This window comes from Phalacrocorax carbo, chromosome 2, assembly GCF_963921805.1.
Source record: "Phalacrocorax carbo chromosome 2, bPhaCar2.1, whole genome shotgun sequence".
Taxonomy (NCBI): domain Eukaryota; kingdom Metazoa; phylum Chordata; class Aves; order Suliformes; family Phalacrocoracidae; genus Phalacrocorax; species Phalacrocorax carbo.
The window spans coordinates 23,001,410-23,018,859 of NC_087514.1; the positions used below are offsets into that span (position 1 = coordinate 23,001,410).

At 44.0% G+C, this 17,450-nt stretch overlaps 1 protein-coding gene across 7 annotated transcripts in view; it reads right to left on the reverse strand.

Annotated features, from left to right (window-relative positions):
* The window catches only part of ATP6V1C1 (ATPase H+ transporting V1 subunit C1), a 52,397-nt gene that overhangs the window by 21,821 nt on the left and 13,126 nt on the right, over positions 1-17,450 (reverse strand). For 5 of the 7 annotated variants that reach the window (XM_064442277.1, XM_064442274.1, XM_064442272.1 and 2 more), the window contains one exon: positions 2,302-2,356. In XM_064442277.1, coding sequence (XP_064298347.1) covers positions 2,302-2,318 — 17 coding nt within the window. In that variant the 5' untranslated portion in view covers positions 2,319-2,356. Of the gene's footprint in view, positions 1-53; positions 161-2,301; positions 2,357-17,450 lie in introns of those variants that run through there. The other 2 variants (XM_064442278.1, XM_064442279.1) reach the window with 2 other exon arrangements.

Sequence of the window (17,450 nt, forward strand, 5' to 3'; positions counted from 1 at the left end):
CTCCTCCTCCTCCTCCTCCCCGGCGCCCGAGAACGGCCGCCACCAGCGCTCACCCGTCACTGCTCCATCCTCCGGCGCCCGCACGCCCGCCAGCGGGTCACGTGAGGCGCCAGTCAGCTGACGCCGCCGCAGGGCCGGTCACGAGGCGGCGGAGCAGGAGACGGTGAGGCAGCGGTGTCGTGATTGACAGGTCCGGAGGTTGGGCCGGCGGGTTCGAGACCCGGCCCGCCGCGGTCGTCCCGTCACCCCACAGCCGGGGCTCGCCCTGGGCACCGCCGCCGTCACGGAGACCTCCAGCCGCCTCGGGGCGCCGAGCCGGGCTTCCTGCGCTGCCGCGGGAGCCTCAGGGCCCGCCGGGCTCCGGCGGGCACCAGCTGCCTCAGAGCCCGGCCAGCCGTGGCTGCCTCTGATAAATCTGGGCTGTGTTAGGGAGTTTATGGGATAAAGACATGTTAAGAAGGCTTTATGGCATTTTGCTTTTAGGGCAGACAAGGATAGTCGGGTCTGAAAAACCTGTCTGTTCGCTCTTGCTGCTGTTGGCTAATTTTCCTCAGATCGGCTCTCGGAAAACCCACGGGCTTGGAAAATGCAATGGTAGTTTGGTGACCAAAACTATCAGTATATGTGTACTTAAATGCTCTTTATTGTGATCACAGCACAAATCACACCGAGCTCAGAATTTGTGCTCAAAATCACATCGAGCTCAAATGCTGTTGGGAAGGACTTGGGAAGGAAGGCAATGCGCATGCACGTAAAGAGTGGGAAAAGACGGACTTAGACAGAAACTGTTGTGGTTTTATTGTGTCACCAAGCCCCGTTTTTCTCACCTTGCATGGTAGTTGCTAAATAAAAAATATCAGGTTGTAAATTGCCATATTACTAGAGAAGCCAGTTCCTTTATTATGTGAAACTGCTTATTATCTTAATTGGCATTATTATCTGGAGAAAGCAGGAACCATATACAAAAAGCAAACTACTGTGGTTTGATGATTTTGGTGAACGAAACGATTCATTCTTTTTCTTCTTCTTCTTTTTGCAAGTAGGTGAGAGTTGGGGCCATCCTACAGCTGTAGAGGGAACTGCAGCACAGAGGAGGCAGAAATGTGATTGCAGATGATAAAATGGTAACTTCACATAGTCCCAGCCCAGCAAAGGATATGTCTGCATCCCTCTGGGAGCAACTCCTCTAGTTCAGTGGTCTTCTCCCCTTGAAGTATTTATAGATCTAGCAGCTCCAAACTCTGCTTAGTCAAGTGCAAAGTGTGAACGTTGTTAAACAACTCTTAATATGGCAAGTCAGTCTTCCTTCAGCCATTTGTTGTTCTTCAACCACAAGAGGCTTCTAAAAATGTTGCCATTACTGAACTGCCCACAGCCATTTGTAATGCTTTTGACATGCTCCACCTGGTACGACTTAGAGAGACATTTCTCGTATCAGTATAAAAAAGCATACTCTGAAATAACTCAGTAAAATGGAAACGTACCCACATTAAAAGTGGGCAAACTTATTTTTAAACCCCTAAATTACAAATTCCAGGAAGAATAATTTCTTAACGGCTGAAATATTAAAATTCAGTTTTCAGTGGAGATGATTATAAAACTTCACAATAGACAACATTTTCCCATTATTATTGCAAGCCGTTTCCTCAAATTGTGGCAATATATGCCATACGCCAACACTAACTAGCAAATGCAAGTCATTATCTATGTTATTTGTGGAACATGATAAGATTTTTTTGAGTGATCCATAGCTTCAAGCTATCAGATGGAAACTTCGCATTAACATCTATAAATAGAGTGGTTAATAAATGGTACTATAGAAAAAGTACTTAAGAGTAGCAAGCATTTCTAACCTGCATGATGACAACATGCTTGTAAAGCCATACGAGGGGATTCTGAGAACAAGGACCTACGATCTGCCACTTAAAGTCCACTGCCTAATGTGGTTGGTTTTATTACAATATTTGCCGTTTGGTTAATGAAGATCAATAAGGTACAAAGCAGGCCTGTAGGCAATCTAAAACTCTTCACTAAAAAAACAAAATAGGAAAAAAGAATGAACACAAATTAAATAATTGGAATATTAGCACCCTCAGAATAAACACACAGTAACACTGAGCTGCAACATGGTCTTTAAGCGAGCTGTCAGTGAGAAACCCAAGCCAGGTGTGCAGTAATTATAAATGGTATAATGGAGAATACTGTAAAGAATAACATTTAAAACCAGAGCTGCTACGATATGAGTGGGTATATGGTAGATTAAACAGATATGTTCACTAATATTTTTATAAACGTACTTGCCTGTAACATTGCTCCATCTGGCTTGACAGGGATATTTTTATGAAGATTCAGAAGCCTGAAAGAAATAGTACACACAGTTTTTTTATGGCTTGAGAAATCTATTTGTTGATATTTGCTTTGTGGGGGCGGGGACACACACACGACTGTAATGGGTCTTTTTGACCTCAGTTGTTTTCTGTTGTATTTTTTGAAAAATAATTCTCTCTTTAAATCATTGCATACAGATCTCATCCTACAACCCAAATTTTTGTCAAAAAAGACCTTAGATCAGCTCTTCACATAGGCCTGTATTCAGCTCTGAACATCTGAAGGACTTACTTTTGTTCAGGAAAACTCCTGTGCACAGGCTAAACACAGACTGACTTGCGTGTGCACAGGGGTGCACAGAGATATTTGCAGATAAAACCACTTAGAATTGAGAAAGCTTAGCGAGGAGTTAGGCAAGAGGCGGCAGGGAGGCAGGGTTTTCCGTAGGCCTTATCTTTTACCAGCTGTGGAAAGTGGTTGCTCTTTTAGATTTGGAGAGTGAAAACAGGAACACATGAGATGGATTATGGAAGTAGCTGCTGCCGTTCAAAAATACTAGTGGTGAAAATAACGCTACGCAGGGCTAGAAGAGTCCCACAGGGCTTACATGACCTCGAGCATGTGTGCCATACTAGGCAGCGACGGGGAGTCCCCAGCTGGGGAATCCACTCCTGCTGCACGGGAGCCTCAGCCAAAAAGCCCGTGCTGGCTGCTGTCAGAAGCCATCCAAGGACTCCGTCCTGTGAAACCCTCACATTTGAGAGTCAAGGTTTCCATTCCACATTCCCTCACAGCGACAAGTGTTTCCAAAATGAACGTGGTGAGAGGATTTTAGCTTTTCATTCTCGTGCAGTGACTCTCAACATCTCCAAGCATTTCTGAGGGAAATACAGGTTTTATTTGAATTCTGGTTATCCATGCCTTTTCTTTCTATTTATTTGTTTTGATGTGTAGGCAACTTTTCTGCAATCATCTCTGCAGAGCTACGTGTTCTTCTTTGGTATGTAGTTGACATACACAACAGAGATTGGCAGAGATGGTTAAGATTTCCCTTGCTTTCTGGCATTCTCTGAGGCCATGTTCCTCAGATATTATACAATCAAACGCTGACATACTGACTTCCTGAAGGCAGTGGAAATCCTAACATCAGTTTTAACATGATCAGAGTTTTACTCACAGTTTTCTTAATGCGTTACTGGGATTTGTTTATTCTGGTGATAAAGGTGCTAAAATAAAGATTCTGTACAATTTGCAGGGGTAAAGCCCTAAAAATGGAAAGCTATCTTTTCAAAAGCTTGAGAATATCTGTAGATCAAAAGATGGAAAGAATAACATCACTATACATATACCCCAGGATCAAGTTGCACAGGGTTCAAATACCTGAAAAATAAGAAACGCAATGGGGTAAGATCATGATGTTCTGTGTAACACAGGGAAAGTGATGTATAAGACCCCATCCTCCAGCCACCACTGCTTTGGCTGATAGGAGAATGAGAGAAAAAATATTGTTGTCCCAAAGTTATTCAAAGAAAGTGGAGAGAAAATAAACTTCTATTACTTTGTTATTTCCTTTTATTTTTCCTGGAGGTGGCTTTTTGAAAGCATTTTAATAAAAGATATCTATCAAAGCACATTGCATTTTCATCTTTCTTGATGTTGCCTGGGAGACACAAGCCTTAAGATTGAAATTTAAGTCTTCGAAAAAAGTTGTTTGCAAATCAGAGCAGAAATTGTATATTTTCTGCAGCCGAGCTTTGTGAAGGAGACAGAATGTCTCTTCCCTAGCTGCTTCTCTGTTTTAAAACTGTTTCCCTGGCTTTCAGCTTCAGATCAAGGCATTGAGGAAGAGAATAAATCTAAATTCTCTAAAAATGAAAAAATTCCTGAATTACCCCAATTGAAGTTGAAGTCTCCATTTCTATGTATCTATGCATATGAGCATTTAATTTTTCTATGCAATGTGGGCAGCATCAAGACAGATGCAGAAAGACTTAAACCAGCATGCCTAAAAAGCTTTGGGGCGGGAGGTTCTCCGACAGACCTGAAATCTGCGTCCAAAGCCTCATTCCCCATCAAGCAGAGGGAAGTGATGAACAGCATTTGCGGTCCCAAGTGCATGCTCCACCCAGACAGCAGTGACCGCTGCCTCGCCTGTTCCGTGCAGGGCAGGGAGTCCTTGAGGACCCTACTCTTGCAGGACTCAGAGCCAAGGCATTTGGGAGAGCACCTGATTTATGGAAGGGGGCGCCACGAAGCTCAGTGCTGTCATGAATCTGTGCTTCAGAGCCTCTGATTTAGAGCTCTGTTGTAGAGATAAGGTGATGGGGGCTTCTTGTTGGGCTCTAGCTCCAGGCCTGGGCTGACCAGAAGGGTCTGTGAAGGCTGTAGCTCTGTGGTCAGCAATGCCCGTAGCTGCGCAGCACTTCTGTCCACATGCCGCTGCATCAGGCTTCGTGTTAGTCCCACTCTCAGATAATGCAAAGTCAGGCAATGTCCTCTTTGGCCAGCACACCTGTGTCTATGGCAGGGCTCGGCTGGCCTGGCTACACCAGCAGGACTTGCAGGGTGCACAGTATTTCAGACAGTTACAAATTTGTGCAGTGGAAGAAATCTCAGAGCCCAGGGGGTCTGTCAGCAGAATGGTTGGATGCTTTGGTAGCTGTGGGAGCAGCCAGGAATAAGCTCTGTGGACACCAGTGATGCCGGATGCCACTTCACTGGAGTTAAACGCCTGAACCCAGCTGCGAATTTTCACTGAATTAAAAGTCAGTTTACGTAATTTCAGTATCATAGAATAGTACTGAAATGAATTATATGTCTGCATATTCTGAAAAATTGAAGCAATATATCATCACAGCAGTAATATCAATAATGGATTGGCAATTTACATTTTATGAAAGATTGTGAAGATACAAGTGACAACAAAGTACTAACTGTTATCTTGGCACCTGACTCTGCAAGCTCTCATTTAACTAAGCAGGAATCCCTCGTGCCTTTGTAGGTGGTACTTTGAACACGGAAGTTTCTGGCTAGAGTAGAGATAATACAGGTTACTACCACAGTGGTTTTGACAGGAAAAACAAAAGCCCTGTCTCACTCCTATATGACTGACCTAGAAAATTCCCACCGAAAAAAAAAAATTTAAAAAACCACCCAATTTGGATAGCTTACTGTATTATCTTAAATTCTCCGTTTCCTCTCATTCAAATCCTTTGGTTATAATCCTGGCCAAATATTTCCCCATTACAGCATTATATTAGAAAAGGTTTTAGGGCATAGTTTGATAAGAAACTATCTGACAGCAGAGCCAGCTTAAGTCATTGTCTCCCTTCTGTGTCCTTGCCTGCTGGTCCCTACCCCACGCTACCTCCCCTCTGCCTGGTGCTGCACCAGCAGAAGCAGTCTGTGGCCACACAGTGGACTCATGTGGCTGAAAAACAACCTTTTTTCCACCTCCCCCAGTTATTTTTCAGATGAATCAGTTCTTTAAGCTCAGTGGCTGTGTAAATGTGCCAGCACTTGGAAGGAGATGGCTAGCGAGAGAGCAAGAGGCTCAGAGGTACAGGAGCACTGAGCTGTACAGCTGGTTCATGCAGCACTTCCACTGAATGGCTAATCATGTCCTCAGATAAAATTGTGTATGTGTTTATGGTTTATATGGTGTTATATGTTCCTTGTGCTAACTACAACAAACATATGTGCCAAATACAAAACTCATAAATCATGTACATTTTATCTACTTAAAATTTCTGATAGAGGGCAACGTCAGTACAGCTCATTTTGTGATTCCTAGTTCTGTCCTCATTTCTCACAGTCTATAAATGATGGTATGTTTGGCTCTTCACAGACGTGCAGCAAAGCTAATATTTCACTTGAGGTTCCCGGGAGCTGGAGTCTCATTTTGCCCAGCATACCTCTAAGGCGACCACATGGACTATTTGACACTTACATACCACTGCCTGTTTATTTTTAATTTGCCAAAAGGGCAGTAATTTACCTGCTGGTAAATTTAGATCTTTGATTATCTTCCCCGACAGTGGAAACTCTTCCCTCTCTTCTCAAATTGATTGATTTTTTACCAATGTGTAGATGGACTAAAGAAGTACTAAAATCCAGGCGATATATTGGAAATGCTCAATATGGACGATACAATGAGAACGAGCAAAGTCAGTTAAAACCAGCCAAGCCTCTATCCAAAACACAACTGCATCTTCCTTAGACTTGATAACCTGTGGCTTCTTTTGCTCATTTTTGTGTTATTCAGGGTTTCTTGGTCCTGTTCAGTAAAGGAAGCAACCTGCAGGAGAAGACTTGGGAAAGGCTCAGGGCAATGTGAGGGTGCAAGCAGGTACTTAGCTGAAAAACTAGCAAAAACTGCTGTTGTCTTGTGTTTGAAATGGATGTTTCCAGCCCTGGTAAAAGCAGGAAGCATCAAAACTCATCAAATGAGATGTGAAAGTGTGAATAATAATAAATAATAACACCAACAGTATCTCTTAAATACCACTTCCATTTGTAAATCTCAAAGTGATATGTGTCACTCATATATCTTTGTTCTATGAATGAGGGGAATGAAGCATTGGGAAGGGGCCTGACTTGCTCCTGGCATAGCATTGTTAGAGCAAAGATTGAACCCAGGCCTTCAGCCGCTAGCCCAGGGTGAGGATGGCCCTGCTGTGGGAATGACTGCCTTCTCCAGGCTGTCTTTTCTCATCAACAGCAGAAATTTAGATTTAATTTGAAATGCAACTCTACTAGTAGGACTGCTGGTTCCTACCACGCAAAGGCTGGCTTGAAAGGATGCATTTCCCAGTAAAGGAGAGCTTACAAAAGGACAGGAATGGTACAGTTGAACTTGGAATCATCATATTTGGGGTACTGGTGGATGAAAAGCTGGGCATGACCTGGCAATGTGTGCTTGCAGCCCAGAAAGCCAACCATATCCTGGGCTGCATCAAAAGAAGCGTGGCCAGCAGGTTGAGGGAGGTGATTCTGCCCCTCTGCTCTGCTCTGGTGGGACCCTACCTGGGGTGCTGCATCCAGCTCTGGAGCCCTCAGCACAGGAGAGACCTGATGGAGCGGGTGCTGCAGAGGAGGGCCACAAAAGTGATCCGAGGGCTGGAGCACCTCTCTTATGAAGAAAGGCTGAGAGAGTTGGGGTTGTTCAGCCTGGAGAAGAGAAAGCTCCAGGGAGACCTTATTGTGGCCTTTCAGTACTTAAAAGCTTATAAGAAGGGGCCAGACTTTTTAGCAAGGCCTGATGCAATAAGACAAGTGGTAATGGCTTTAAACTAAAAGAGGGTAGATTTAGACTAGATATAAGGAATAAATTTGCATAGAATCATAGAATCATTAAGGTTGGAAAAGACCTCTAGGATCAAGTCCAACTGTCAACCCAACACTACCATGCCTACTAAACCATGCCCTGAAGTGCCATGTTTAGATGTTTTTTGGACACCTCCAGGGATGGTGACTCCACCACCTCTCTGGGCAGCCTCTTCCAATGCCTGACCACTCTTTCAGTAAAGAAATTTTTCCAAATATCCAATCTAAACCTCCCCTGATGCAGCTTGAGGCCATTTCCTCTCATCCTATCACTAGTGACTTGGGAGAAGAGACCTACACCCACCTCACTACAAGCTCCTTTCAGGTAGTTGTAGAGGGTGATAAGGTGTCCCCTCAGCCTCCTCTTCTCCAGGCTAAACAACCCCAGTTCCCTCAGTCACTCCTCATAAGAGCTGCTCTCCAGACCCTTCACCAGCTTCATTGCTCTTCTTTGGACACACTCCAGCAACTCCATGTCCTTGTACTGAGGGGCCTGAAACTGAACACAATATTCAAGGTGTGGCCTCACCAGGGCCGAGTACAGGGGCACAATCACTTTTTTATGCTGAGGGTGGTGAAACACTGAAACAAGTTTCCCAGAGAGGTGGTAGATGCTCCATCCCTGAAAAGTTTCAAGGTCAGGTTGGATAGGGCTCTGAGCAACCTGATCTACTTGAATATGTTCCTGCAGATTGCAGGGGGTTTGGACTAGATGACCTTTAAAGGTCCCTTCCAGACCAAACTATTCTATGATTCTATGATATTTGAAACCAACTGTCTAAATGCTGTCTTACTACCTGTGTTACAGATAAAAATGTGCTCAGGAAGGGCATAGTTGTCAATGGGAAAGAAATGGTCTCTTTGGCCATGACGGAGAGGAAGGTCATCTAGCTGGACAGTAACTCCATGGAAAACTTTGGTTCTTCCCATATAGAAAAAGGTGACTTTCTGGCAGACAGTGCTCCTGACAATGCAGAACATAAACTGCTCACAAAAGTGCGTAGCGGATCACTTCCCTTCCTCTGCAACTGAATTAGGCCCCTATGCTAACTGCAGCAACTGCTTTTAAAACAAACTATTATTAGGAAAGTAACTATTTTATCTTTTCTTTAACAGTGTTTTGTGTGTTTTATTTCTTCTTTGGGCAAGTTAATTGTTCTTGACTTCTTCTCTCCCATCCACTTTCCTTTTTCTCAGTGTGTTTTCTTCTATTTGCAGATTCAAACCTCTTCCTCACACAATGCACATCAGTCTGCTCCTCTCCCCCATGAGCCCTCCAGGGCAATGCTCTCCTATGAGTGAGGGAACATTCTGGTGGTGTGGTAGCACTGATTTGGGGATGGCCCTTAAGTTTCTTTCTCCTCTCCTCTTAAATAACAACAGCTCCTGGGAGCTTTTGGCCCTGAGGCTCACAGATTTCCAGGGTACCAGGAGCAAGAGTTCAGCTTCTCCTGATCTGGCCCTCTAGTTGCATCACTGGGTTTGGAGAAGTCGCATGTATCTGGAATAATATTTATAACACAGTTTGGTCGGGGCTAGTGGGTGCTATGGCCATGCGGACAGAGTGCATTGGGAAAGCCTGGATGTGCCTACAGCACATGCCCGGATGAGATGCAGCAGTCGTGCAGTGCAGAAGCAGCAGTGCAGCACTGCGAGGGCCAGCCAGACCTACGCTGAAACCCCTGGCAGAAATAGGTCAGCCTTGCTGCAAGACCTCCTTCACCTTGCAAAGCAAAGTGCTCAGCATGGACCTGCCTCCAGTCCTTGTTTCTATGGCATTTAGAGAAGTGAAAGCTGGAGTTCACTCAGATATCCAGAGTGAAATGCAGAATAATTTAGGTTGGAAGGGACCTCTGCAGGTCCTGAGCCTGACTCCCCGCTCAAAGCCAGTGTGGAGTGAGGTGAAACAGAAGTGAGAGGCCTGAGGGTCAGGGCTGGAGGACTGCAACCCAAGGAAGGGAAATGGAGCCCGGTGACCTCTGAGCTCTCTTCAAACACTATGGATCAGTTGGAAAGTGCCATCGTAACAAACACAGCAAGAATGCTTGGGGCTCGGTGCCTTTCATCCAGGGGCTTCACACACAGTTAATCCTGTTTAATAGAAACAGTCCTTTTTATAGACACGTTAGGGATAGGGAACATGAGGCCTTGTCTGAATTACCTAAATTGTAAAAATCTCACGGTTAAAATCTCATATTTTAAAATCGATCTAGTTAAAATAGGACCGTTTTTCTATTATAGGCATGCCCTAGGGCATGGAGGGATTAAGATCATGCTTCCCAATGTCTGGAGCATCCATGGCTCCTGTTAATTTCATTTAGGAATATGGATGCTTAACAGCCATGGAAATCTGGCCCTCAGCAATGGGCCTGATGAGATGGGTACTTTTTGCAGCAAGCCAGTGGTAGGAACGAGAGCAGAAATTTGCATTTTGTGGCAGGGAAGGGGCTGAGAAAAACGAGCAAGTGGCTCTGTAGGGTGGCTCTGCTCCCTACCTCCCCTTTCCTCCATAGCCAGCCACCGCTGGTCATATCCACAGGTGTATGTATACCCCTCTGGGCTGATCCAGCTCTGCAGTGCCCTCTTCAGAGCCACATCAACATCAAGAGATGTCCAGGGATCCAGGATTGGTGTCCAGGGTACACACAGCATATCAGCTTGCTTTGCCTTGTTAGCTTGTTTCTGATAAAAGTAAATTATTTACATCTCTGTGGTGAAGTGGATCTTGTGTCTGTGTGAAAAACACACAGCTGAGCAAGGGGTAGCTGGGCCAAAGGTGCAGGGTGTGTTTCTGTGCTTCATCGCTCAGAACCATAATACTGATAGTAATGCACAAACTGCAGCATTTTCAACTCTGAAAACCTCAAAATAAGGAATTTAAAAAAATATTATGATTGCATTTTAGGGATATTTTCTCTTTTCTGATACCACTAATGATTGCCACCTTTGAGATTTTCTGCACAGCCCATGATTTTTTTTCCTTTAATGAACATGCAGATCCGTTCACTGCGGCAATTGGGCAGAAACCCCATGTAATATCACAGGCTCTTGCAATTCCTTAGCAAGCATTGCGACACTGCGCCTGGCTCACTACGTTTGCAGAGAGACCTTTTGCCTCGGTAGCTTACACATCCCGTTGGTCTTAATGTCACGCTGCTGGCCCAATAGATTAATCCAGACTTTGTGATCTGATAAGAGCTGGTGCTTGCAGGGAAACTGGGGTATTGGAGTGAGAACTAATACTTGATATGTCCTTTGCCAAATTGACGATGTACACAGACTGCCGGATATTTCTACTTGTATGATTATTTTTTAAATTTTATTTCTTAATACTCAGAGGTGGCTCCATGTCCCATCCAGTCACTGAGTAGTTTGTTCACTAGATTTGACATTTTCTAGATTTTGAAGTTATTAATTCATTTATATGAGAAGTAAAATACGCAAGTGGGTGTGAAACTGCTTAAAAGGAATGCCACTGTCACCAAGGCTATAACTATTACAAAGTCATGCTATTTTTTTAATGTCACACCAGCTGTTTTACTGGATTAGCCACATAGCTCACGTAGTCCTATATCCTTTCCCTGACGGTAGTCAGCAGAGGAAGGGGCAAGAAATGTCCTGATCTTGATTAGCTGAGGATTGGGGTAAACCCTGACTGCTTTCGAAATTTCAAACAATTGCAACTCTGAACATGCATGTTAGTATTCATGCCCTTACTGACTCCTGCAGAGTTTTTGCCATCGGTAACATGTAGTAGCTGGGAGTCCCACAGATGAACTATATACATCATGAGAAACAACCTAACTTCACATCACTTCTCAACGTGTCACATTTTAGTATCTTCACCTGCCCGTTTCTCCTTGCATTGTGAGAGAGAATAGAAATCCCTACTACAGCTTTTCTATATCATAATTATCTGATGTGTTTCTGTTACTCGTGTTTCTGTGCTTAAGCAGACTTTTCCATCTTCAGGCTTACCCACCCTGGAAATAATCTGCTGACAGGGAAGTGAGAGTGTGACTTTAAAGTGCAATACCATTTTGCACAAGCTTCTTGTATGGCCACTGCTGCTCCAAACTTGGAGGGCTTTTTAAAACGTGTTCTAGCTTACTTCTGCTGCACACAGTGAGCACATTGCAGAAGTCCCAGCTTACTCCTCATAGCTCAGATCTTTTCTCGCCATACCTCAACAAGTGGAGCGGACGTGCCGAGGTGCAACCGCACAGCAGTACCATCTGGGCAGGACAACCATGTCCCCTGGTAACCTCCACTGCTTTCCCCGTGCAGGCAGCTTCTCTGGGACATTGGTGATGACCTCCTCCAAAGCCTCCTTTAAGCCCCTCTGACTCTATAGTTCCTGAAATAGGGTTAAGTGCTGTCATCAGGTGTGTAGGAATGGCTGGGCACAGTGCAAAAGGAGGGGCAGAGAGGGGGTTGTAGAGAGATTACTTGGCTGCAATTTTACAAATTATGGGTAATATGGAAGATTAGGTTTTAAGCAATCAAAAAGGAGAATGTGGGACCGAAGTGTCCCTCCGTTTGTTATCTCTGCATTTGCTGTGCAGCCACAAACTCTCTGGTCTCCTGGTCCAAGGAGAATTTGATCATATGGGTGAGTTTGGAAGGAAGCTGGGTGTAATTCCTTAGCTTTTAGAGTAACTGTATGTCTGAGGTGAGACTCTGCAGAGCTGTTGCTTTTATCTTGGGGTTGGTTTTTTTTTTCATTTACAGATTATCCAAACATTTGAGCTACAAGAGTGATGTGGAAATCATATATTCTGTAAAGACGTTCCCCTTAAAGGCAAGCTCACAGCATAAAAGGTCTCCCAGGCTCTGCAGAGGGCTGGCAGCAGTTTCTGAGTGACGGCCAAAAATATGTTCTTGCAGCAGTGTTTCCACATTGATGGCACTACAACAGAGGCAGCTCCGCTAGAGATGGAGCAGGCAAACCCACGCTTTGGCAGGATGGAGAGATCTGCCTGCCTAAACGTAAGGGTATCTGTCATCTTTGCCGTTTTATTTGTCTTCGCCTAAGGCAGTGATAGGAATTATGTTCATATGGCAAATAAAAATAGTCCTAGTAAAAATATCCTAGGTCTTTATCCTCTCACTTTTATCTTACCCAAGAGTTATCCGCATTGCTTTGGAAAGCTGATACTCTCTGAACACAGTACAAGCCCTGTATGGTGTTGAGTGCTGGAAAGGTGACTAATTACTGGGTAGTTGTGGGGTCCCAACCCTGGGACAGGACTAATGTCAGGGGTCTGCTGAAGAGGGGAACACCACGATGAGGCTGAGGTGAGGGGTGGAACTAGGTGAAGACGTGGTGGTCACCCCTTGCTTAGCCCCCAGCCCCAGCTGTGCAGACTCTGGTAATGTGCCTCTGCCTCTCCCTACACTGCTTATCAGCTGCCAGAAAATTACGCCGAAACTTATGTCAAGAGCCTGGGCAGTTTCTAACAGAACACCCTGGGGGAGGTATTTACACCGAATCAAGAAGCTGTCACCCACTCGCAGCTAAACACTAATTACAAGCACAGTTCGTGGTTGAGGGTTTAGTTGTGTGGCTCCTTTAAATTATAGAAGTACGAACATTTTTGTTGAACCATGAGGCCTTCCTCCCTCCTCACCCCTCATTTATCTACCCAAACAGCCCCTGTTCAGCCCCAAGAGTTGTAGCAGGGTGTGCTGCAGCGATTAAGACTCTGGGCACAAAGATATGTGGGGACTAGGGGCTTCACACCAGCTATAAAATTGGAGCATGAGAGTAACTCGGTGGAGCTGCCTCTCAGCTGGTTTGAGACCCCCACCACCTTTGACCTTGCCATGGACTACTGGAACACTGACAGGTCATATACCCCTTCCCCAATTTCATGTGCCTTGCTCTACCAATTTCTGTCTTATTATGTATTGGGCTTACTATATAGGTTAAAATAACTTGCTTAAGGACAGTGGAAAATATAATAAAATTGTGGTATATGTTAACCGCCTGGCATCTCATCAGTGAAGCGTGTTAACAGACAGAATCTGTCTCGCTGCAGATAACAATCCCGGAACAGTGCATGACAAGTGCTGCAGAGAGAGAAGAAGAGAAACCCCCTGAAGTTCCCACTGTTTTAGTCTTGCTGTAGCTGCCATGGATTTAGCACCCTTTTCAGCTGGGGACAAGAAGAGGTTTCAAATGACTCGTGCAAATGGACTAAAGTTTCAGGGTAGCACATGCCCAGGAGGACATTCTCTTCTACCTAGCTAATTCCCGAAATATAAACGGCAGGCACTGGCTGAGCTGAGGGAGCCCCTTGCATGTACAGCGCTTTACCCTGCCAGTTGACCTAGTTGTTAATGCAGGGAGTCACACACAATGCCAGGCCTGTTAAGTGACTGCAGATTTCTTCATGCAAACAAGTAAACAAGAAATTAAATAAAAACTACGGCCATGCTGATAAGCTTGTAGGGACACATAGGGCTTGTTTGTTTGGTTTGGGGCTTGTTTTGGCCTTTCTTTGAACCCAGTTAAGATGAAAAGCTGTAGTAATCTTTAGTCCAGTGTATGAGGCCAGAGGAGGCTAAGCCACAGCTCCCCAGCCATTTGGGGCTTACAAAAGCCTACACAGCATCAGTCCTGCTCTGTATATCACATCCTCCAATGCCCTGGAAGTGTTTGCTTTGTCATGCTGGTGTCTTAGTCAGAGAGATAAAAGGAAAGACTGAAACCATCCGTGTTGTAACACACCCTAGTGAAAGGCATCACAAGGTTTCTGTGAGATGAGCGGTACCAGTGACGTTTCCGTGCCTGCCTACCCGTTACTTCTGTATCACTGAACATTAAAGACACTTTGAGGAACATTAAAGGGAACTGAATTTCAGAGGAAAAGTGCACAGCAGTTTGTGATCAGTTTCTCCGTAATGACTACATCGTCTTTAAAGAATCAGCTACAAACTTACAAGTGCTGGTCTAAATCCTTTTCACTTCTAAAAGCACAGACATTCAAAAATTGTCCTGTGCTTGCAAATACAGCTTGTATTAGCTGTATGTGTTTTAGGACCATGCCACGTAAGTATTTTGGGATGGCCTTTAAAAATAATTTCAGTAATATTCAGAAAATTCTTTTCAGTAACAAAACTTTCTTTTCAGTGTCAGGCATGGTCTGTGAAGCGTAGGAGCTTATGGTAATATATGGTAATGCTGGAGAAGCGAGGCTTGTTCCTGGAGGAAGCCCTTGTTTGGAGCCTAGAACACAGATATGCAGAAACTGGTTTTATGTTCTGTTTTGAAAGGTTATTTGTGAACACTTTAAGAACTGAGGACAGGATTTACAATGCACAGAGTGAGAAGATGGTTCTTTGCTCAGCAGTGTTACTGCCCAAAGAGCCAGCCACTTTACAAGGTCATTTGTTGCCCTGACCTTTTTCAGAATACTTTCATCAGGGTATTTTCTCATATAAAATATATCTTTGGGCAGAAGGAAGCAGCCTCATCATATTATTTTATTAAAAAGAAACCCCATGAATATCCCTTCTCAGTTTGGCTATGCCTATGAAGTGAGTGCTGTGTATGCCCTGATGGACTGGGTCGAGGACTACAATGCATGGATAACGTTCAGTGCAGTGATGCTTTAGATGTATGACTGTGGTAAGCTAGAGGCAAATAAAGCTGATCTGCATACAAAATATTCTCTTAATGGAAAGGCAGAGGAAGGAAGGCAGATCTTGCTCTGTTACAGCTACATTTTTCAGGATCCTAAAGAAGATCACAGGCTTTTTCCGCAACATTTATTGTGAGAAATTAATGCTCTAGAAACCATTCTTCCTATAGAAGATGCTAGTGTGGATGGAACTGTGGAAAGAATCTCTTCATCACCAGCAAGACAAAGGACCTGCACAGAACTGCTTTTTATTTATAATATATTACACTGTGTAAACATTAATGGGCCACGGGTGCTGGAGCCAAACCTCTTGGTCCAGATCCAACGACTGCAGTTGTTACCATGGTAGTGTCTCCACCAGCTTTGAAGCAAAGTCTACCTGAGCAGCCACACCGTGCTGGCTCATGTTCACAGCCTGGGGCCTCAACTCAGTTCCACAGACGTACTTTTCCTACACAACTAATTATTATCGCCTCACGCCCTTGCAACACAATTGCACAACCACAGCAAATGTTTGCACTCCTCATGACAGCTGTCAAAAAGAGGTCTCTGCATGGCTTTTGGGTCATATTCTCAGAGATCTCTACTGGAACAAGGTTCCCAGGGAAGTGGTCATGGCCCCAAGCCTGTTGGTGGTCAAGAAATGTTTGGAAAATGCTCGTAGATATATGGTTTCACTTTTAGGTTGCCCTGTGTGGAGGCAGGAGTTGGATTCAGTGATCCTCATGGGTCCCTCCCAACTCAGGATATTGTGTGATTCCATGGTTTCAGTGTTTCCTACTTCCCCCACTTCCCAATATGTGACTACAAGAATATTAGTGCAAGAGTTTGCACTATTTGGTGAAAATATTTGGTGAAAACTTTAAGATTACTGGGTGCAAGAAATAATAACAGAAGAGGACTTAGGCTTTTTTTTTTTTTTAGCTTTTATTCATACACAAAATACCAAATAATGTTGCTCACTTGCTATGCAATAGAAGTATTATCTGTTAGAGAAGGAAAAACAAAGAAGCTAATATGCAAACTCAGGCTGCTCTCCAGCACGTGTTACAATAGCTGGTCGGATTTTTACAATCTGGCTCCTCTGCTCTTGTCACTTTACACTGCCTTGGAAGTCTCTACTCAGTTTCAAGTTTTAGTAACTGATCAATGGCCTGCCAGAGCCTGGATGTGAACTGTTTGCAGGATGAGCCCTGAAGTGCCAGCAGCAGCAGCTGGCCAAGGGCTGGCAGTGGGGAGAGGTGTCCCTCCATCTGTAAAGAAAATCATAAGGCATGAGTAGTGACTCAAACCAGGTTCATTACAACACCTTATGCAATGTTTGTAAAGTGCTTTTATTGCAATATGTTGTGAATATGGAAATATCTTCCCTGCCCCGGAGATATGTGTTAAAACATATAAAAACATTGTTGGTTGTAGCTTTAGCACCAAGCATTTTAACTTTAGCTAAAGCTGTAGCACTTTAGCACCAAAAGTGGCTTATTGTATTTTTTCATTTGCAGAGTTTATTCCTAGAGCAGGGATTTTTACACTTTGATCCTCTTTAGTACAAGATCTAACTAGAGGGTACTTACTCTGCATCTCCGGAAATGAAGGAGGCACCATTTGTTTTATGGGAGGAGGTAACTGTAAGGTTTAGGTTCTTCCTAACAGCTTGGTAGCTGCATTACAAACAAGACCACCACTTATATTGCCCATATTTACATAGTCTAACTATCACCAGAGAATGTAGGCTGCAAGAATCTGGGCCTAAAAGCATCACAGAAGTTTCTTTCTCTCCCTTTGTGCAATGCATAAGAAAAGCCCAGTTGTGGTAAAATGTTCTTTGCTGCAAATTACGTTTTAAGCACAATTAACATTCAATGTACTAATCTGGAAATGATTCAAAGAAGGATTTCTGTCCTGTGGTTCTTCGAATTAATTCTTTGTGCATCATCTGTGAGCATTAAGTCCTCAGTATTGGTCTCGTATATGTACAAAATTGTGATTGCCCCGTTGTGAACCAAAGCAATGCTTTCATACAGCATAGAGGATTGAGCTGATACTCATTATCACATTGTGGATACCACAGAAATAGCTTTTATTAAATTAACTACTTCAGGAAATAGGTACTATATGATTGGACTTATCAAAATGAGTTACTTCTCCATG